Source organism: Bos indicus x Bos taurus, chromosome X (assembly GCF_003369695.1).
Source record: "Bos indicus x Bos taurus breed Angus x Brahman F1 hybrid chromosome X, Bos_hybrid_MaternalHap_v2.0, whole genome shotgun sequence".
NCBI classification, from domain to species: domain Eukaryota; kingdom Metazoa; phylum Chordata; class Mammalia; order Artiodactyla; family Bovidae; genus Bos; species Bos indicus x Bos taurus.
Window position 1 is genome coordinate 76,179,601 of NC_040105.1, and position 24,418 is coordinate 76,204,018.

At 36.0% G+C, this 24,418-nt stretch overlaps 1 protein-coding gene across 3 annotated transcripts in view; it reads right to left on the minus strand.

Annotated features, from left to right (window-relative positions):
• HDX (highly divergent homeobox) overlaps positions 1–24,418 on the minus strand; it is a 217,587-nt gene that overhangs the window by 74,568 nt on the left and 118,601 nt on the right. For all 3 annotated transcript variants that reach the window (XM_027534472.1, XM_027534471.1, XM_027534473.1), the window contains exon 5: positions 20,500–20,646. In XM_027534472.1, coding sequence (XP_027390273.1) covers positions 20,500–20,646 — 147 coding nt within the window. The remainder of the gene's footprint in view (positions 1–20,499; positions 20,647–24,418) is intronic.

The following is a 24,418-nucleotide window of genomic DNA, read 5'->3' on the forward strand; positions in this document are numbered from 1 at the left end:
ATTGCAGAATACTTTTTTGCTTTTGTTTTCTTTCTGGAGAAAATAACCCACCAAATATTTCAAAATAAACATGAATTGATTCTTTCCCAAAAGTGACCAGGCATGCAGCTCTAAATATATTTCATATCCTAATTCCAATCTTGATCTTCCTAGGTGAAAATGTGCTTTCTAGTAACTTTTTTTGGCTCCACGATGATTACCTGGGTATTTTAAGTATTATAACTTTCCATTTTATTAGATTTAGAACCAATTTCTAAAACTTGTTATATTAAAATAGGTTTGGAGTTATAGGAAGTTACAAAAATTGGTCTTCATTCAATTTTCTTCAATTTACATTTTACATAATTATAATACCATAACAGAAAATGGAAATTGATATTGTACAATATGTATTGACAATTTTATTTTCCTTTATCATACCATTCTTCTCCCCCTTTCTGCTATCTTCAACTCCTGACAACCATCAATGTATTTTCCACATCTATAATTGTGTCATCTTGAGAATGCTATATAAATAAAGTAATACAGCATGTGACTGCAAAAAAATTCAAAAAATTGGTTTTTGTCATTCAACATAATTTCATGGAGATTTATTCAATTTACATGTAATTATAGTCCATTCCCTTTTATTGCTAACAAGTCTTCCATGATACAGCTTCTTTCCTGTTCTTTGCAGTGTTTGTTTAACCCTTCACTTGTTGGAGGACACTTGATTCCATTTTTTAGCTATTATATACAGCCAAAAAGCTCCTATGAACAGTTTTGTACAGGTTTTTGTGCTGATGTAAGTTTTCATTTCTCTAGTATAAATGCCAAATAATGAAATTTCTGGGTCAATTGGTAATTATATGTTTAATTTTTAAAAGGAACTGCCAAATTGTTTCCATAAAAGTTGTACCATTTTACATTCTTACCAGCAATGATTGAGAGATTCAGTTTCTTGGTGTTCTTGCTAGGACTTGGCATTGTAAGTATTTTTTCTTTTTTTTAGCTGTTCTCATTTGTGCATATAGTAATGATCAAGTTCTTAATTTGGTTTTCCCAATGGCTAGTAGTATTGATAATGTTTTCACATACTTTTTGCCATCCACCTATCAGTGAACTTCATGTCTTTTGCCCATTTTGTGATAAAGTTGGTCTTTTAGTACTGAGTTTTGAGAGTACTTTATATATTCTAGATACGATTTTTTGTCAGACATGTGATTTTGCAAAATTTTCTTCCATTTTGTAGCAGATATGAGTTCTTTGCCAAATATGGGGCTTGCAAATATTTTCTCCTTGTCTGTAGCTTGTATTTTCATCATCTTGGTCTTTTGTAGCACAAAAGTTTTTTGTTTTTTTTTTTTAATTTTGATAAAGTTGAAGCTATTGCTTTTATTCTTTTCTGGATTGTGCTTTTAGTACCATTCCTAATAATTCTTCACCAAGCTGTATTAATATTTAATTTTTTTATAGTTTTATTTTTCACATTTAAATTCCTGGTCCATTATGAATTCATTCTTGTTTAAGGTGTTAGGCCTAAGTCTAAGGTACTTTACATTTTCCAATAGAAATGCAGTTGCTCCAGAATATTTCTTGAAAAGACTTCCTCCACTGAACTGCTTTTGCATCATCTTTGTCAAACTTAGCTAAGCTGGCCATGGTTGTGCAGGAATATTTCTGGATTCTCTATTCTGTTCCAATGATCTATATATCTATCACCCTGCTAATATAGTCTTGATTAGTGTATTTATATAATAAGTCTTGAAATTAGGTAAATGAATTTCTTCCACTTATTATTTTTTTCCAGAACTGTTTTGGCTATACTAGCATATTTCCTTTCCATATGAATTTTAGAGATATCTTGCCTACATCAACAAAAAATCTTGCTGAAATTTTATAGAGATTATGTTAGAACTGAATAACAATTTGAGAAGACTTGACATTTTTACTATGCTGGGTCTTCCAGTATGTGCACACAGAATATCTCTCCATTTACTTAGAATTACTTTTATTCTTTTCATCAGTGTTTTGTAGTTTTCAGCATTTAAGTCTTATACATGTTTTGTTGGAGTTACATGTATTTGATGTTTTGAGTGATTGCAAAGAATGCATCTTAAATTTCAGTTTGATTGTGTTTGTTTTTAACTATACAGGCATGCAATTGATTTTTATATGATGATCTTGAATCCAGAGACTTTGGTGAATTCAGTTATTAGTTGTAGGAGTGTTTTATTTCTTTAGGACTTTCTAAACAGACAATCTTGTATCTTTTATTTACTTTTCTTGATTTATTGTACTGGTTAGAACTTCCATTACTATCATAAAGGTGGCCAGAGTGAACATCTTGTTTCTGATGTCAAGGGAAAGCTTCTATTTTTCACCATTAAAATATGATGTTAACAGTAGGTTTTGAGTGTTTGTAGAGTTATTTTGGGGAGAGATTTTTTAATGATGAATTCAATTTTCTTAATAGTAATAGGGCAACCTAAATGTCCATCAATAGATGAATGGATAAAAAAAATGTGGTATATATATATATATATACACACACACAATGTAATATTACTCAGCAATAAAAAAGAATGAAATAATGCCTGAATCTGGAGATTACCATACTGAGTGAAGTAAATTAGACAAAGACAAATGTCATATGATATCACTTAAATGTGGAATCTAAAAAAAATTACACAGATTAACTTATTCACAAAATAGAAATAGACTCATGGACACAGAAAACAAACTTATCACCAAAGGGAATAGTGGGATGGGAGGGAGAGATAAATTTATGAGTTTAGGATTAACATGCACACACTACTATATATAAAATAAATAACCAAAAAGGACCTACTATATAGCACAGGGAATTATAGTAAGTATCTTGCAATAACGTATAATGGAAAAGAATCTGAAAAAAAATATGTGTGTGTGTGTATATATATAGGTGTGTGTGTTGTGTATATGGCCTCCCTGGTGGTGCAGATGGTAAAGAAGCTTCATGCCATGCGGGAGACCTAGGCTTGATCCCTGGTTTGGGAAGATCCCCTGGAGAAGGGAGTGACGATCCATCCAGTATTTTTACCTGGTGAATCCCATGGACAGAGAAGCCTGGTGGGCTACAGTCCATGGTTGCAAAGAGTCGGACATGACTGAGCAACTAACATACACACACACACACAAACACATACATACATACATATATAAAACCATATCAGTTTTCTGTACATCTGAAACTAATACAACATGGTAAATAAACTATAATTCAATTAAAAATGGTTAACAATCAATAATTGAATAGGGCTTCCATGATGGCTCAGTGGTAAAGAACCTGCCTGCCAATGCAGGAGATGCAGGTTCGATCCCTGGATCAGGAAGCTCCCCTAGAGAAGGAAATGGTAACCCACTACAGTATTCTTGTCTGAGAAATCCCATGGAAAGAAGAGCCTGGTGTTTGCAAAGAGTCGGACATGACTTAGTGATTAAACAACTAAGAAAATTATGTAGAAAATTATGTCTACCTCAACATTTTTTGAAAGCAGCAGTTTAAAACCAATTTTATACTCAAGTTTCTCATGTAATTTTCAAAAAGCTCATAACCTTTACAGTTTTGTTATGATATCCTACGAAGAATAATTGTCATGCCAATCTACAAAGTAAAAGAATTCTTAAAACCTGTGTATTTTCTTTGAGTGTAGAAAGTCACTCAATAGCATTTCATAATTTCAGGTCTAAATTTGATTGTAGTACCCTTTCTTTGTGTAGCAAGTAGAATTTCTTCTATATCACAAGGTTCACATAAATACAAAATAACCTTAGCTGTAAGGTTCTACATTATTTATCAAAAGTAAGTAAAAATTATGAATAAAGTTAACTTTTACTTGGTAAGATTTTGTAAAACAAAATGCAAGGCAAAACAGAACTATTCAGTCAATCCAAGAAGATTAATTATTTATATATTTGGGTGTGCATTTTCTCTTCATATTCTAGGGACTGTAGTACCTTTGATGTATTTAGCATTCCATGCTAAATGTGAAACCTGAAACACATGGATTGCTTTGTAGGCTACCAAATGAAAACTACCTGGTAGAAAAAAAAATCATGAATATTAATTTTGCTATCTTTGGTAACTTCTCCCATGGAAAAAGCACTAGTTTAAAGAGAGTAGTTCTGTTTCAATTTTCCTTCACGTGGTCTCAATGAGAATAAGCTATTAGACTTCAGGAAAAGTAAAGAATTTCAACTTCTTACTAAAGCTCCATTAAACTGTCATGTATTTTCTCTATTTTCTATCTTTGAATACTGATGCTTATCAAATTTTAAATGTAGAAGCTTCTTTTTCACAATAATCTTAGCCATAGATGCTTGGAAAAATGATGATATGGGCAGAAGAAGACCAATACACTTTTCTTAGGATATTTTTTGTTTCCTTTACGTCATGAAGATTTGGGAAAAGAGAAAAAGAAAACAGAAACCAGTTTTGATTTGTTTTCAACTTTTTTTTCACCCATCTTGGGAGAAATGAGTAATTATGGAATGCATAGTGATAAAGGTAAAATAATATTTCATGTGAACACCAGGATTATATGAGAATTTATTACATACTAGGACTGAAATAGTTCCTCTCTGGATATTTCTTAAAACTGGAAGGCACTGAGAAAATAATTTGGTGTACAAATATAATGTTAATGGTTTTATTACACTTTCAATGAATCATAGAAGATAGAAGTAATCTTAAAAGACAACTAGTCTAACTTTCCATTTAATGTAAAAGTTCCTTCTTTAGCATTGTAGGTGAATGGCTAGTTAGTTTTTGCATGAAAATTTCAGGAATATGAAGCATATTACTTTGCAAGATTTTCCCAGTCCGTTTTTTTTTTCCCAAAATGTTCTTCCTTAGACTGTATCTCTTGTCTTATTAATCTAAGCCTTGGTTCCATTTTTTCACTCTGGAACCACCTTATCTGAAATAGTCTTTTCTGCATTTCAACTATCAATTATGTAAAGAAGATTTATTCCTTTGGGGGGAGGGGCATGCTGTGTGCCTTGCAGGATCTCAGTTCCCCAAGCAGAGATTGAACCTGGGCCATATCAATGAAATCACCAAATTCTAACCACTAGGCCATCGAGGAATTTGAGTATTTATTTCTTTGTTTCATAGGGTTTTGAAATATAGAGTTTTTCAACCATTTTATGTGACTCAAGGTTAAGTTATTTTATCATTCTAAGCCTCAAATTCCTTATCTGAAGAATCTATAAATTGATGTAACTGGTTTCCAAATCTATAGTCTCCTGGATAATATTTACCCCTCCACAGTTGCTCATAAGTTTATATAATAACTATATCTTTTCAATCAGAACTCCCCCTGTATTAACAGGACAAATATAATGACTATTAAAAATGAGAACTCTCAGGCCCTATAAGCTTCTAAGTACATTTTTATTAAAAATAGAAAAATAATATTCCAAACTGCTGTTAGTTTAAATGCATTTCATTATATACCTGTTTTCTGTGTACTATGCAGAGAGGGCATACCTTTCTGTTAAATATGCATTTTTCCAAGGAAACCCTACATTTGACCCAACAATTCATCTCTGGGTACATATCAAAAAAATAAAATTAAATTAAAAACATTATACAAAAAACCTCGAATAGCCAAAGCTATCTTGAGAAAGAAGAATGGAACTGGAGGAATCAATCTGCCTGACTTCAGGCTCTATTACAAAGCCACAGTCATCAAGACAGTATGGTACTGGCACAAAGACAGAAATATAGATCAATGGAACAAAATAGAAAGCCCAGAGATAAATCCATGCACCTATGGACCCCTTAATTTTGACAGAGGAAGCAAGAATATACAATGGAGAAAAGACAATCTCTTTAACAAGTGGTTCTGGGAAAACTGGTCAACCACTTGTAAAAGAATGAAACTAGAACACTTTCTAGCACCATACACAAGAATAAACTCAAAATGGATTAAAGATCTAAACATAAGACCAGAAACTATAAAACTCCTAGAGGAGAACATAGGCAAAACACTCTCCGACATACATCACAGCAGGATCCTTTATGACCCACCTTCCAGAATATTGGAAATAAAAGCAAAAATAAACAAATGGGACCAAATTAAAATTAAAAGCATCTGCACAACAAAGGAAAATATAAGCAAGGTGAAAAGACAGCCTTCAGAATGGGAGAAAATAATAGCAAATGAGGCAACTGATAAACAACTAATCTCAAAAACATACAAGCAACTCCTGCAGCTCAATTCCAGAAAAAAACAATGACCCAATCAAAAAATGGGCCAAAGAACTAAATAGACATTTCTCCAAAGAAGACATACAGATGGCTAACAAACACATGAAAAGATGCTCAACATCACTCATTATCAGAGAAATGCAAATCAAAACCACAATGAGGTACCATTTCATGCCAGTCAGAATGGCTGCGATCCAAGAATCTACAAGTAGTAAACGCTGGAGAGGGTGTGGAGAAAAGGGAACCCTCTTACACTGTTGGTGGGAATGCAAACTAGTACAGCCACTATGGAGAACAGGGTGGAGATTCCTTAAAAAACTGGAAATAGAACTGCCATATGACCCAGCAATACCACTGCTGGGCATACACACCGAGGAAACCAGAATTGAAAGAGACACGTGTACTCCAATGTTCATCGCAGCACTGTTTATAATAGCCAGGACATGGAAGCAACCTAGATGTCCATCAGCAGATGAATGGATAAGAAAGCAGTGGTACATATACACAATGGAGTATTACTCAGCCATTAAAAAGAATATATTTGAATCAGTTCTAATGAGGTGGATGAAACTGAAGCCTATTATACAGAGTGAAGTAAGCCAGAAAGAAAAACACCAATACAGTATACTAAAGCATATATATGGAATTTAGAAAGATGGTAACAATAACCCTGTATGCTACTGCTAAGTCGCTTCAGTCGTGTCTGACTCTGTGCGACCCCATAGACAGCAGCCCACCAGGCTCCACCGTCCCTGAGACTCTTCAGGCCAGAACACTGGAGTGGGTTGCCATTTCCTTCTCCAATGCATGAAAGTGAAAAGTGAGAGTTAAGTCGTTCAGTCATGTCTGACTCTTCACGACCCCGTGGACTGTAGCCCACCAGGCTCCTCCATCCATGGGATTTTCCAGGCAAGAGTACTGGAGTGGGGTGCCATTGCCTTCTCCGATAACCCTGTATATGAGACAGCAAAAGAGACACTGATGTATAGAACAGTCTTTTGGACTCTGTGGGAGAGGGAGAGGGTGGGATGATTTGGGAGAATGGCATTGAAACATATATAATATCATATAGGAAACGAGTTGCCATTCCAGGTTTGATGCACGACACTGGATGCTTGGGGCTGGTGTACTGGGACTACCCAGAGGGATGGTACAGGGAGGGAGGAGGGAGAAGGGTTCAGGATGAGGAACATGTGTATACCTGTGGCGGATTCATGTTGATATATGGCAAAACCAATACAATATTGTAAAGTTAAAAAATAAAATAAAAAATAAGATACATACACTCCAATGTTCATAGCAGCATTATTTACAATTGCCAAGATATGGAAGCAACCTGTGTCCATCAGCAGATGAATGGATAAAAAAGTTGTGTCATGTGTACACAAACACACACACAGTAGACTACTACTCAGCCATATAAAAAGAAAAAAATCTTTCCATTTGTAGCAACATGGATTTGTAGGGCTTTATGTTAAGTGGAGTAAGTCAGACCAAGAACGACAAATATGCATGATATCACTTACGTGGAACCTAAGAATACAACAAATTAGTGAATATAACATAAAAGAAGCAGTCTCACATATATAAAGAACAAACTAGTGAGTACCAGTGGAGGGGAGGGTAAGGGCAATATAGAGATGGGGCAGTGGGAAGTACAAATTATTGGGTGTAAAATAGACTATAAGGATGTATTGTACATAGGGAATATAGCCAATGTTTTGTAATAACTGTCAATGAAGTATAACCCTTAAAATTTTATTAAAAATTCATTCTTTCATTCCACAAATATTATTGAACATCAGGGATGTATAAGCACTGTGTTAGAGCTAGAGATACAGTAGTAAACAAGTAGGCCTCATATATGCCCTTTGTTGGACTTAGATGTACAATTTGGTAGATGTATAGACAATAAATAAATAGACAAGAAAAATACAAATCACAAAATTTGACCAAGTATTATGGAGGGAAAGAATCAACTAGAATATTTTGCCACAGAGTGTAGTAAAGTGAAATCGTTTCCAAAGTCATATGTCATAAGAATTATTAGGGGAAAGGAAACATTCAGATCCTAGGACCCTTCCCTGCAATCATGATCTGGGATGGGATGATCAGCATTTTTAAGAAGTATGCAAAGTAATTCTTATGGTAAAACATACACTGGTGAAATGGTAATGTTGGATTGGTAATAAGGAAACCTGGCATCTAATAAACCAATTGGCTGTGTGTCCGTCAACAAGCCATACCCCTATCTAACCACACTTTTCTTATATAAAATAAGAGCATGAAATTGAATCTCAAGATGCCCACCAGCTTTAATTCAATGTCCATGGTATGTGGTATACTATATATGGTATATAATCAACCATGGGCAATTTGTTTTATATATACATTAGTGGCAGAGGGTCATATATTTAATGAAAAAAAACAAAGGTAAAAACAGTATAAGTGAAAAGTAGTCTTCTATTTAAAGATGTCAAATCTAGTCATGGTCTTTGGAAAATAAATATAATCAAAAATTTAAAAACATACATCTATTTTCCATGAAATTTACTTCTTTCAAAATGCATTTAAAACATTGAAACGTACTGTTAATGCAAATATTTGACACACAAGAGTTAGTTTTGACATCTGTCCATATAACCCTAACATAGACAGAAAGGCAAGGCATTAAACTAAATTTCAGAGAGATAGGGCAGGGAACTAAATTTATGAAAGACATATGGTGCTTTACACTTATTATCCACATATATTATTACTATCTCAAAACAACCCTTAATTATATTATGTCCATTTACTGTGAACTGAAGCACAGAGACATTAAAAATTTGATCATGTTAATTTGCAAATTCCTAAGGGGAGCTGTGTTTTTCCCATGGCATCTAGAAGAGTTTGAGAATATAATAAGTGGTTTACCTTTGGTGAGTGAGTAAGTCAATAAATAATCGACACTAACTTGGGAAACATTCCAAATTAAAGAAATATATGCACATAGTAACATTCAATGAAGTTAAAAGGAAAATACGCCAAGTTTGCTTCCAAGAATTTTTAGAATTATAAGCTATTACAAGAAAACATGAATCCAAAATTTCCACATTATTCCACAAGTAATGGTTGACTAGACATCCTGAGGCAAAGTTTATTTTTTTGATAAATAATTAGAAGGTCTATTAGACTTAAAAACATCTACATAGTTTCTCCCAATATCTCAGGAATATATTTATCTGGCAAACATATTCTTGTGTGCAGTTTATCTACCTAATAATAAAAAAAGAGATCTCTTAAAACACATCATCTTTTCAAATTTTTTTTCTTACATTAGCATGCTGCATTTTTAAAAATCCCTAAAGATAAAAGGATAGTAAGCAGTTCACTGTCTTTCTTATAATAGAAGTTTTTATTAATTAATTTATTTTTTAATTGAAGGATAATTGCTTTACAGAACTTTGTAATTTTCTGTCAAACATCAACATGAATCAGTCATAGGTGTACATATGTCCCCTCCCTCTTGATATAAGTTTTAACTAGCCACAGACAAGAAGAAAATTGTAATACTTCTTCCTTTTTCTGTATGTTAGGGTTTTCTATAGGGATAAAGGTTTCTGCACAGTCAATGGCTTTGGCCATTTTTAACATCAATTATGCCTAAAACTATTTTATATCAAATAAAATCCTAGCTAGGAATCCTGTGGTTATCCTTCATTTCAGGAGAGTATGTTTTCAGTAATATTCTGTCTCTGTGTCTCCTCTCCTGGAGTATGGGGTCTCAAGGAACTAGTCTGACAATCCAAGGAGTCTGAAAGGTGCTGTCATGGTTTATGGAGTTTATTAGTATCAGTGACAGATTGAATAAGAACAAAATATAAAAAAAAAACAGTGGAAAATTTGGAAGATAAATTTGAAGATATCTTATTGAAAGTATAACAAAAGAATGAACAGATTGAAAATGGAAATCTCAGGGTAACTGTTGTCTTCCAGGTGCAGAGTAATCAATTCAAGTTGGAGCATATCAGAAGATTCTAGGAAAATTTTCTTTAAGATGATAAAATTGTTGCACTACCAAATGTGTATGAATATACTGAAAGGAGACATGTACGAGTGGGGAAGGGTATCAGGATAAATTAGTAGTCAGTACCTAGAAAATTAAGCAAGCAAATATACAAAAACCAAAAAATAAGTAAATATTAGATTTCAAAGAAACAAAATAATACTATTCAGAAAAGGACAAAAAAGATATTATACTACATAAGATAAATGGTAAAGCATTTACATAGTCATAACAATGTTAACACTGACTATCAAACTAACCAAAATTATGAAATAATTATACTGTGAGAGTAAGAAGAGAAGAAATATGGATTTAGGTGAAAAGGATCAATGACAAGATCTTGAAAGAGTTAGAATACCTTGCATTTCATAGTAAAATATCAATCAGCAATGCCTAACACTGAAAAAATCAAGAAGCAGTGATATAAACAGAAGAAACTGCTAGGTGTTCTCCAATATACTTATCCCTCATCCAATATAATAGAAAGTTTAGCTGGGCACATGGATCTCCATAATATAACTACATTTGCTGTTTTCCTTGCAGTTAGATATGACTGAGCGACTTCACTTTCACTTTTCACTTTCATGCATTGGAGAAGGAAATAGCTACCCACTCCAGTGTTCTTGCCTGGAGAATCCCAGGGACGGTGGAGCTTGGGGGGCTGCCGTCTATGGTTTCGCACACAGTCGGACAGGACTGAAGCAACTTAGCAGCAGCAGCAGCAGCAGATATGACCATGTGACTCATCTTTAGCCAATGGGATTTAAGTGAACATGTCTTGTAGCAGTTTCTGGGAATCCCTTTTAAAAGATAGCTGGTACACACTTTTGTCCCTTCTTTCTCCTCCTCTCTGTCATGCTACCTGGACCATAAATGTCATGATTTTGGACCCTGAGGACAAGAGCTACATCATAGGGATGGCAGAATGGAAGATGAAAGGCATGAGAATCTCTGAGGACTTCACAGGGCAGAACAGCCATGCCAGCTCTAGATTTGTACATGGACTTGAAATATATTGTTTAAAATATTATTTTAATAATAGTTTTAAAATAAATGTCCATTTATTTTGAGTCTTTTTGCTACTCACAGCAAAACCTAATTCTAATTAATATAGAATTATTCACAGATAGAGGTAAATACCAAAGGAATCATCTAAAGGGTGGAAATAATTGATTCTGGCTACCACAAAATTGTAGGAGGGGAGAAGTAAAGCATGTTGGTTTTGTAGCAAGTTCTACAGAACTTAACTGCTTGAGCTATGTGTGTATATAATTTTGATTAAAAACAACAATGACAACAAAAACACATTCTCCGTATTTCCATAATTGTGGCATTCGCTTAGGCACCACATACCATGGTCCCATTCCAATTCCTCTTCAGGTATCTATATTCTTTTGTTATCTCTTTTGCTAGACTTCAGGCTCCTTAGAAATAGGATGTGTCTGTGTTGGAGAAGACTCTTGAGAGTCCCTTGGACTGCAAGGAGATCCAACCAGTCCATCCTAAAGGAAATCAATCCTGAATATTCATTGGAAGGACTGATGTTGAAGCTGAAACTCCAATACTTTGGCCACCTGATGAGAAGAGCTGACTCATTTGAGAAGACCCTGATGCTGGGAGAGATTGGGGGCAGGAGGAGAAGGGGACGACTGAGGATGAGATGGTTGGATGGCATCACTGACTCAATGGATGTGAGTCTGGGTGAACTCCGGGAGTTGGTGATGGACAGGGAGGCCTGGCGTGCTGCGATTCATGGGGTCGCAAAGAGTCGGACGTGACTGAGCGACTGAACTGAACTGAACTGAACTGAACTGTATTTCTATTTCCCAGTTCATACGTATAACACATAGCATTCTCCGTCTATGAAATCTCAAAGAGTCGGACACAACTTAATGATTAAACAGCAGCAGCATGCTCAGTAAATACAGGATTTAATTTGACTTCTCATTTTCCTCAAAAAAATTCTGTTCCTTTACCAGTAAAAAATAAATAAATAAATAAAAAGCAAAGGTCTGGGCATGACAGTATTTATTTTGAGAATATTATTTAGTTTTAGAAATATGCTCTGATTTCCCCCTATATTTCTCCCTCTTTATTCATGTATATATGTATGAGGAAATATTTTCTCCTCTGGAAGAGTTCTGTATTTTGTTTTTTCTTCTTTAATAGTAGTTACCTCTTGATTTTCTGGAATGATCCTTCAGTGTGAGCTGAAGACTACGTTTACTTGCTCACAAGAGCCATCTGTTAGCATCTCTTCTGAAATCTGCATTAAATGAGCCATGGAATCAGCCATGGCAGGAATCTTTATATCATAGAAATCAACAAATGATACAAATCAGAGTTCTTTTCCTTAAAAAATTGTTGTTAAATACTTACCAGCACAGTACTGTCATTACCTAAATCTTACACAAATATTAATATCTTTCAAATGGAATGTAAGCTACAGTTTCCATGACTGATCACTATAATTTTCAATCTATCATTCATTATATAGTACGTGAAATGCACAGTAGTGTCCCGCTCTCTGAGTGAGTGTCTGAAACCAGGGATAGTATTTAACTCTATATATACTATGTTTTTTCTATACACACACCTGTGATAAAGTTTAATTTATAAATTAGGTGCAGTAGGAGAAAATCTGAATCGCCAGCATCATTACCCTTAAGCTTTGGAGCAATTATTAAGTAAAATAAGGGTTACTTGAACACAAGCACCATGATACCATGACAGTTAATCTGATAACCAAGAGGACTACTAAGTGATTAATGTGTGGGTAGAATATACAGCATGAATACACCAGAGAAAGGAAAGATTCACATCCTAGGTGGGATGGAGCAGGACAGCACAAGCTCTATCATCCGGCTCCAAACAGACCACAATGTAAAACTTATGAATTGACATAAGAATTAGTAGTTTATTTAACTTGAACAGATGTAATATTGAAACTGATAAACTACTTTTGCTTCAAATTTAAATTGTTTTTTCTTGAAACAGATTAATCAATGTTGTCAATGTAGATTAAACACTAAAAGAAATACCTTTTAATTTTTTTACTTGATGCACTTATTGGAAACATTTTAAGTATGTCTGGAACAACTTAGTTATGTAAATCTACAGTCAAACAGTAACCATAGGGGGATTGGTTCCAGGACCATCAGGGATATGAAAATCCATGGATAGTCAAGTCCCATAGTTGGCCTTCCACAGCCAGAGATTCTGCATCTCCATGTAAAAGTTTTTGAGTGGACATAGTTTACATTTCTTCTGAGTATTACCTAAGAGTGGAATTTCTGTCATATATCTCTGTGTAAACAGTTTTGAGGACCATTTTCCAAAGTGGCTAAGACATTTTACATTTTCACCAGAGGTGTACAATGGCTCAAATTTCTCCACATGCTGGTATACACTTGTAATTATTTGTTTTTATTATTATTATTATAGCCATCATAGTGGGTGTTAAGAGGTATCTATCTCATTGTGGTTTTGATTTCCATAATGACAACTGATGTTGAGCATGTTTTTATGTATTTATTGGTCATTTGTAAATCTTTGGATAGATGTCTGTTATAATCCATTGCCCATTTTAATTGCATTATTTGCCTTTTTATTATTGAGATGTAAGAGTTCTTTACATATTTTGGATATGATTCTTTATCAGATATATGATCTACACATATTTCCTCCCATTCTGTGGGTTTTTTCACTTTATTGGTAGCATTGTTTAAAGCACCTCATACAATTTGTAATTAATTTTTTTTTTTTATATATAGCATTTATTATGTTGAGGTATGTTCCTTCTATTCCTGCTTTCTGGAGAGTTTTTATCATAAATGGATGTTGAATTTTGTCAAAGGCTATCTCTGCATCTATTGAGATAATCATATGGTTTTTATTTTTCATTTTGTTAATGTGGTGTATTACATTGATTGATTTGCGGATATTGAAGAATCCTTGCATCCTTGGGATAAAGCCCACTTGGTCATGGTGTATGATCTTTTTAATGTGTTGTTGGATTCTGATTGCTAGAATTTTGTTAAGGATTTTTGCATCTATGTTCATCAGTGATATTGGCCTGTAGTTTTCTTTTTTTGTGGGATCTTTGTCAGGTTTTGGTATTAGGGTGATGGTGGCCTCATAGAATGAGTTTGGAAGTTTACCTTCCTCTGCAATTTTTTGGACGAGTTTGAGCAGGATAGGTGTTAGCTGTTCTCTAAATTTTTTGGTAGAATTCAGCTGTGAAGCCGTCTGGACCTGGGCTTTTGTTTGCTGGAAGATTCTTGATTACAGTTTCAATTTCCGTGCTTGTGATGGGTCTGTTAAGATTTTCTATTTCTTCCTGGTCCAGTTTTGGGAAGTTGTACTTTTCTAAGAATTTGTCCATTTCTTCCAAGTTGTCCATTTTATTGGCATATAATTGTTGATAGTAGTCTCTTATGATCCTTTGTATTTCTGTGTTGTCTGTTGTGATCTCTCCATTTTCATTTCTAATTTTATTGATTTGATTTTTCTCCCTTTGTTTCTTGATGAGTCTGGCTAATGGTTTGTCAATTTTATTTATCCTGTCAAAGAACCAGATTTTGGTTTTGTTGATTTTTGCTATGGTCTCTTGTTTCTTTTGCATTTATTTCTGCTCTAATTTTTAAGATTTCTTTCCTTCTACTAACCCTGGGGTTCTTCATTTCTTCCTTTTCTAGTTGCTTTAGGTGTAGAGTTAGGTTATTTATTTGACTTTTTTCTTGTTTCTTGAGGTGTGCCTGTATTGCTATGAACTTTCCCCTTAGGACTGCTTTTACCGTGTCCCACAGGTTTTGGGTTGTTGTGTTTTCATTTTCATTCGTTTCTATGCAAATTTTGATTTCTTTTTTGATTTCTTCTGTGATTTGTTGGTTATTCAGCAGCGTGTTGTTCAGCCTCCATATGTTGGAATTTTTAATAGTTTTTCTCCTGTAATTGAGATCTAATCTTACTGCATTGTGGTCAGAAAAGATGCTTGGAATGATTTTTATTTTTTTGAATTTACCAAGACTAGCTTTATGGCCCAGGATGTGATCTATTCTGGAGAAGGTTCCATGTGCGCTTGAGAAAAAGGTGAAATTCATTGTTTTGGGATGAAATGTCCTATAGGTATCAATTAGGTCTAACTGGTCTATTGTATCATTTAAAGTTTGTGTTTCCTTGTTAATTTTCTGTTTAGTTGATCTATCCATAGGTGTGAGTGGGGTATTAAAGTCTCCCACTATTATTGTGTTATTGTTAATTTCTCCTTTCATACTTGTTAGCATTTGTCTTACATACTGCGGTGCTCCCATGTTGGGTGCATATATATTTATAATTGTTATATCTTCTTCTTGGATTGATCCTTTGATCATTATGTAGTGACCTTCTTTGTCTCTTTTCACAGCCTGTTTTAAAGTCTAATTTATCTGATACGAGTATTGTGACTCCTGCTTTCTTTTGGCCCCTATTTGCATGGAAAATCTTTTTCCAGCCCTTCACTTTCAGTCTGTATGTGTCCCCTGTTTTGAGGTGGGTCTCTTGTAGACAACATATGTAGGGGTCTTGTTTTTGTATCCATTCAGCCAGTCTTTGTCTTTTGATTGGGGCATTCAACCCATTTACATTTAAGGTAATTACTGATAAGTATGATCCCGTTGCCATTTACTTTATTGTTTTGGGTTCGAGTTTATACACCATTTTTGTGTTTCCTGTCTAGAGAATATCCTTTAGTATTTGTTGGAGAGCTGGTTTGGTGGTGCAGAATTCTCTCAGCTTTTGCTTGTCTGAAAAGCTTTTGATTTCTCCTTCATACTTAAATGAGATCCTTGCTGGGTACAATAATCTGGGCTGTAGGTTATTTTCTTTCATCATTTTAAGTATGTCTTGCCATTCCCTCCTGGCTTGAAGAGTTTCTATTGAAAGATCAGCTGTTATCCTTATGGGAATTCCCTTGTGTGTTATTTGTTGTTTTTCCCTTGCTGCTTTTAATATTTGTTCTTTGTGTTTGATCTTTGTTAATTTGATTAATATGTGTCTTGGGGTGTTTCTCCTTGGGTTTATCCTGTTTGGGACTCTCTGGGTTTCTTGGACTTGGGTGATTATTTCCTTCCCCATTTTAGGGAAGTTTTCAACTATTATCTCCTCAAGTATTTTTTCATGGTCTTTCTTTTTGTCTTCTTCTTCTGGAACCCCTATGATTCGAATGTTGTAGTGTTTAATATTGTCCTGGAGGTCTCTGAGATTGTCCTCATTTCTTTTAATTCGTTTTTGTTTTATCCTCTCTGATTCATTTATTTCTACCATTCTATCTTCTAATTCACTAATCCTATCTTCTACCTCTGTTATTCTACTATTTGTTGCCTCCAGAGTGTTTTTAATTTCATTTATTGAATTATTCATTATATATTGACTCTTTTTTATTTCTTCTAGGTCCTTGTTAAACCTTTCTTGCATCTTCTCAATCCTTGTCTCCAGGCTATTTATCTGTGATTCCATTTTAATTTCACGATTTTGGATCAATTTCACTATCATTATTTGGAATTCTTTATCAGGTAGATTCCCTATCTCTTCCTCTTTTCTTTGGTTTGGTGGGCATTTATCCTGTTCCTTTATCTGCTGGGTATTCCTCTGTCTCTTCATCTTGTTTAAATTGCTGAGTTTGGGAGTCCTTTCTGTATTCTGGCAGTTTGTGGAGTTCTCTTTATTGTGGCGTTTCCTCGCTGTGTATGGGTTTGTACAGGTGGCTTGTCAAGGTTTCCTGGTTAGGGAAGCTTGTGTTGGTGTTCTGGTGGGTGGAGCTGTGTTTCTTCTCTTTGTTCAGTCGCGCTGTGGGGAGTGAGGGAGGGATGCTGCAAACAAATGACACTGGCGTGCACCTGCAGTGCCTCAGCCACACTGGGTCTGCCCCTGCTCACGGCGCGTGTAGCCTCCCTGCCCACACTGCTCGGGCTCTAGGTTTTTCCGCCGGGAACAATCCGAGGCTGGCCCTGGGTTGCATGCACCTCCCAGGTCCAAGCCGCTCAGGTCAGGCACTCAGGTAGTCCTCAGAGGCGCAGACTCAGTTGGGCCTGCGTTTTGTGCTCTTCCCAGGTCCGAGCAGCTCAGGTGATGAGGTGTTTGGCGAGCGCCAATGCTGCGACTTATCGCCTCCCCGCCACTCGGTTATCTGGGTGTAAAACCGGCGCACCTTCTCAGGCAGATGTTGACCGTCCAGACCCCCAATAAATTTTAGTTAGCAAAGAAGCCAGTTTTATAGATAATGTCTCTCTGGGGCTGCGATTGCCCCCCTCCGGCTCTGGCTGCCTGTCACCAGAGGGGGAAGGTCCGCAGCCGGCTATCTCTGTTCAGTTCTTTGCTCCGTGCGTGGGCTGGCCGTGTCCTAGGTTAGGGCCGGCTTTTCGCATGGTAGATATCCCACAGTCTGGTTTGCTAGCCCAAATTATTTCGCTCAGATAGTGCTCAGGGTATTCAGGCCAGACTCCCACTCTCAGCGATGCAGCCCACGCCGCGCCTCCCTGCCCAGCCCCCGCTTGCTAATGGTGGATGCAGGCGTCTGCGCTGCTTCTCCGCTGGGGGAGTTACCGTAGGGCTCGCAATCTGCGAGTTTTAATTGTTTATTTACTTTTTCTCCCTGTTATGTTACCCTCTGTGCTTCCAAAGCTCGGCACGGATTCGGCAGTGAGAAGGTTTCCTGGTGTTTGGAAACTTCTCTCTTTTTAAGACTCCCTTCCCGGGATGGAACTCCGTCCCTCCCTCTTTTGTCTCTTTTATTGTCTTTAATATTTTTTCCTACCTCCTTTCAAAGAGTTGGGTTGCTTTTCTGAGTGCCTGATGTCCCCTGCCGGCATTCAGAAGTTGTTTTGTGGAATTTACTCGACTTTTAAATGCTCTTTTGATGAATTTGTGGGGGAGAAAGTGTTTTCCCCATCCTACTCCTCCGCCATCTTGGCGCCTCCCTCCTGTAATTAATTTTTATTGGAGTATAGTTGATTTATAATGTTCTAATAGTTTCAAATGTACAGTAAATTGAATAAATTTTATGTATATCAATTATTTTTCAGATTCTTTTCCCATATATGTTATTATAGAATATTGAGTAAGGTTCCCTGTGCTATACAGTAGGTCCTTGTTAGTTATCTATTTTATATATAGCAGTGTGTATATGTTAATTCCAATTTCCTAATGTATAACTTCCCCTCCATTTTCCCTTGGCAACCATAAGTTTGATTTCAAAATCTGTGAGTCTGTTTCTATTTGTATATAAGTTCATTTGTATTATTTTTATTAGATTCCACATATAAGTGATATCAGATAATATTTATCTTTGGTATGATAATCTCTAGGTCCATCAATGTTGTTGCAAATAACATTATTTCATTCTCTTTTTATGACTGAATGATATTTCGTTGTATGTATGTACTACATCTTCTTTATCCATTTCTCTGCCAATGGACACTTTAGGTTGCTTCCATGTCTTGGTTATTGTAAACAGTGATGCAAAGAACACTGCAGTGCATGCATCTTTTTGAATTATAGTCCTCCCCACATATACATCCAGGAGCAGGATCTCTGGGTCATATGGTAGTTCTATATTTAGTTTTTAAGGAACTTCCATACTCTTCTCCATAGTGGTGGTACCAATCTGCATTCCCACCAACAGTGTAGGAGGGCTCCCTTTTCTCCATAACCTTTGCAGCTTTACTGTATGTAGATTTTTTGATGATGGCCATTGCAATTGGTTTGAGGCATTTTTCAAAGAACTAGAACAAAACATTTTAGAATTTGTATAGAAACACAAAAGAACCCAAGTAGCCAAAGTAATCTTGAAAAAGAAAAACGGAGCTGAAAGAATCAGGCTGCCTGGCTTCAAACTACACTACAAAGCTACAATAATCAAATCAGTATGGTAATAGTACAAAAACAGATATATAAATCAATGGAACAGGATAGAAAGTCCAGAGATAAACCCACACACCTATGGTCACCTAATATATGAGAAAGGAGGCAAGAATATACAGTGGAGAAAACATAGTTTTTTCAATAAGTGGTGCTGGGAAAACTGGGCAGCTGCATGTCAAGGAATGTAATTAGAACACTGATGTAAGACTTGGACTATAAAGAAAGCTGAGCACCAAAGAATTGATGTTTTTGAACTGCGATGTTGGAGAAGACACTTAAGAGTCCCTTGGACTGCAAGGAGATCAAACCATCCTAAAGGAAATCAATCCTGAATATTCATTGGAAGGTCTGATGCTAAAGCTGAACCTCCAATACTTTGGCCACCTGATGCGAAGAACTGACTCACTGGAAAAGACCCTCATGCTGGGAAAGATTGAAGGCGGGAAGAGAAGTGGATGACAGAGGATGAGATGGTTGGATGGCATCACCAACTCAATGGACATGAGTTTGAGTAAACTCCAGGAGTTGGTGATGGACAGGGAGGCCTGATGTGCTGCAGTCCATGGGGTTGCAAAGCGTCGGACACGACCAAGCAACAGAACTGAACTGAACTGAAATAATACCACATGGGCTTCCCTGGTGACTCAGCTGATAAAGAATCTGCCTGCTATGTGGGAGACCTAGGTTTGATCCCTGGATTGGGAAGATCTCCTGGAGAAGGGAAAGGCTACCCACTCCAGTATTCTGTCCTGGAGAATTCCATGGACTGTATGGGGTTGCAAAGAGTCAGAAACCACACAAAAAAATAAATTCAATGCATTAAGGACCTAAATTTAAGGATGGATACTCTAAAACTCTTGGAAGAAAACATAAGCAGAACACCCTGACATAAATCACAGCAAGTTCTTTTTCAGTCTACCTCCTAGAGTAATGAAAATAAAAACCAAAATAAACAAATGGCACCTAATTAAACTTAAATGTTTTTGCACAGCAAAGGAAACTATAAACAACACGAAAAGACAATCCTCAGAATGGGAGAAAATATTTTCAAACAAAGCTCCTGACAAAAGATTCATCTCCAAAATGTACAAACCTCTCACGCATCTCAATATCCAAAAAAAAAAAAAGACCCAATCAAAAAATGGACAGATGTTCTGTGTAGCTATTTCTCCAATGAAGACATACAGGTAGCCAAAAAAGCACATGAAAAGATGTTCAACGTTACAAATTATTAGATAAACACAAATGATGAAATTTTTAAGGCTTTCATTTATGACACTCATCAACTACAACATGAAAATTATTGAAAATCCCTTACCCGAACTATTTCACAGTCAACACTTAATTCAGTTGCAACTGCTTCAATTTTTTCTCGACAAACAGAGCCAAGGCTGGTCATGCCATTGTCCCAGTACTTCTTAAGAGTGGCTAAGTCTTGGTCACTGAACTGAGTGCGATCTTGTAGCTGTAAAGAACATTTTTAAAAATTAGAATAATCAATAATCAAATATTAAGGGGCATCATCAGAGCAAGATGTGCTAGGTTACTTTCAATACATAAATTGATTTCATAATTCTTATTCTGTGTTTCCCCATTCTGAAATGGACATTTTCATGGTATTTATTTCTATGCGATGAACATGTGCTAGAATAAAATAGGTAAAAAAAGTTAACTGATAGAAATTAAGCAATGCTGATTTTAAATGGTTGTAATCACACAAATAATACAGGTAATTGTAGAAGATACAAATGCATTTTTAAAAGAAGATAATTTAAATCACTAACCATCATGGAAATTACATTTGTTAATTATAATTATATTCTCTCAAACTTTTCTCTATAATGCATATATTCATACTCACACTGCATATATTAAAAATTACATGTCACAATGTTGTCTTTTGATAAATTGATCTAGATTTACTATAGATAAGCTCCAATTAATGTTATAATTAATTAAAATGTTAAATAAGAGAAATGCAAGAAGATAATGTTCTTTTAATATCATAAAAAATATTTGGCAAAACTAATGCAATTATGTAAAGTTTAAAAATAAAATAAAATTTAAAAAAAAGAACAATCACATTTATGTCTTCAGAAAGTTTCAGAATAAGCCTGTATTTTTAATTCTTAGCTTTTTTAAAAACCAAGTAACTATGGACTTTATATATTGTTTTAATTCAATGAATCCTAGGGGTATCCCCAAGAAATAAGTTAGAAGCAGGATAGAATAATGACTTTTATTTGTGAATAAGAAGACATGAAAAGAAAGGACAAAGGTCTTTCTTTCAACAGGGCACAGAGATATCATGGTAATTAGAAATAGACATATATATCTGATTTTTTCTAGTAGTTTTATCCCTATGATGTCTCCAATTATTTCAAGGGGTGGTTAAAAAATCTATAAATTAACTTTAATTAAAAATATATATTCTGTAAAATCTTGTATGAGTATATGTGTGTTTGTGATGAAAGAGTGAGAGTGATGAGAAAGTCGGAGAAAGCCTGTGAGAGTGAATGAGTAGAGAATTAAAGTGGCAAATCATGGCATGAGGTATGAGGTTCTGTTGCTGCCTTCTGCCTAAGAGTAAATGATCTGGTCCCACACAGAGGTTAGACTTCAAAGCCTTCCTAGACATAAATGGTTTTGAACGTTTCTTCCTTAACTGAAATTTAAAATGGGGCTGTACACTGGGACGACCCAGAGGGATGGTATGGGGAAGGAGGAGGAAGGAGGGTTCAGGATGGGGAACACGTGTATACCTGTGGCGGATTCATGTTGATATATGGCAAAACCAATACAATATTGTAAAGTTAAAAAAAATAAATAAATAAAATGGAACTCTCTTCTAAATTCATTTCAGGTAACAATGAAAGGTAGTGTATAAAACATGTAAACCATACTTAAAAAGAGTTACCATAGCTAATGAAAGTGAAGTTGCTCAGTCGTGTCCGACTCTCTGCGACTGCATGGACTCCTCTGTCCATGGGATTTTCTAGGCAAAAATACTGGAGTGGGTTGCCATTTCCTTCTCCAGGGTATCTTTCCCACCCAGGGATCGAACCCAGGTCTCCCACATTGCGGGCACGCTTTACCGTCTAAGCCACCAGGGAAACCCATTATCATAGCTAATACTGATATAATAATAAACAACAGGTGCAAATTTGTTTTAAAGCTACAATTTTTGAAAACAAAATTTAGCTATCAGGATGAAAAAGCAATATATGAATTCTCAGTTTACTAACAAGAAAATGAAGTTAAACTGTATGGTTAACATATGTCTCTCAGTAAGACATATAATACAGCTTTTCTTTGTGTGTTAATGAATTTCAATACTGGCTAGATCTCTTCTCCCTGCTATAGTTAAAAACAAACAAACAAACAAACCCTGATTAGTAACATCTATTACAAGTACTAGTACTAAATTACATGTGTACAATAAAAGAATCAAAGCATGTCATCCAAGTTTTTTTTTAATCAAGTAAAATAATGATCAAGTTATTTATAACATAAAAATTTTATGTCTCTTTCCTATATCAGAGTTTGGCAAGATGTCAGAGTAGGACGGTGCTCATATTCTCCTGCAAGAACACCAAATTCACAACTAGCTGCTTAACAACCATTGACAGGAAGCTGTTGGAACCCACCAAAAAAAAAAAAAATACCCCACATCCAAGGACAAAGGAGAAGCAGCCACAGCACTCTTGGAGGGGCACAATCATGTTTAAAATCAAACTTCATACCTGCCAGAGACTCTTGGAGGGCATAAACAAAACCCTGTGGGCACTAGGACCCAGGGAAAGGAGCAGTGACCCCCCCTCCCCCTACAAGAGAGAGTCAGATCTGTCTGTGAGTGTTTGAAGTCCTCCTGTGGAAGCATGGGTCAGCAGTGGCCTGCTGCAGGGACAGGGGCACTGGTAACAGCAGTCCTGGGAGCCATAGTATGAGGTATGAGTTCTCTTGAAGGAGGGCACCATTAACCCCACAACAGAGCCTCTGGGTGGGTGATCCACAAACTGGAGAACAATAATACCAAAGAAGTTCTTGCACTGTTGCAAAAGTTTTAGGCTCCACAACAGACTTCTCAACCAGGGGATCTGGCAAATCGACTGAGAATCCTCAGGGAATCTGACTTTGGAGGTCAGCGGGATTTGATTACAGAAGTTCCACAAGACTGGGGGAAATAGAGACTCTTGGAGGGCACAAAAAACAAGACTCAGAGATCAAATTGCCAACATCCATTGGATCATAGAAAATGGGAGGGTAAGTTTCAAGGGAATTACAGAAAACATCTGTTTCATTGACTATGCCAAAGTCTTTGACTGTGTGGATCACAATAAACTGGAAAGTTCTGAACGAGATGGGAATACCAGACCACCTTACCTGCCTCCTGAGAAAGCTTTATTCAGGTCAAGAAGCAAAAGTTACAACTGGACCTGGAACAACAGACTGGTTCCAAATTGGGAAAGGAGTACATCAAGGCTGTACATTGTCACCCTGCTTATTTAACTTCTATGCAGAGTACATCATGTGAAATGCTGGGCGGGATGAAGCACAAGCTGGAATCAAGATTGCTGAGAGAAATATCAATAACCTCAGATATAAGATGACACCACCCTAATGATAGAAAGTGAATAGTAACTAAGGAGCCTCTTGATGAAGGTGAAAAAAAGAGAGGAATGTTGCTGCTGCTAAGTCACTTCAGTCGTGTCCGACTCTGTGCAACCCCAGAGATGGAAGCCCACCAGGCTCCCTCGTCCTTGAGATTCCCCAGGCAAGAACACTGGAGTGGGTTGCCATTTACTTCTCCAATGCATGAAAGTGAAAAGTAACTAAGGAGCCTCTTGATGAAGGTGAAAGAAAGAGAGTGAATAAGCTGGCTTAAAACTCAACATTCAAAAAAACTCAGATCAGGGCATCTGGTCCCACCATTTCATGGCAATAAATGGGGAAACAATGGAAACAGTGACAGACTTTATTTTCTTGGGTTCTCAAATCACTGAAGATGGTGACTGAAGCCATGAAATTAACAGACACTTTCTCCTTGGAAGAATAGCTATGACCAACCTAGATAACATATTAAAAAGCAAAGACATCACTTTGCCAACAAAGGTCCATATAGTCGTGTGAGGGTTAGACAATAAAAAAGGATGAGTACTGAAGAATTCATGCTTTTGAACTGTGGTACTGGAGAAGACTCTTGAGAGTCCCTTGGACTGCAAGGAGATCCAACCAGT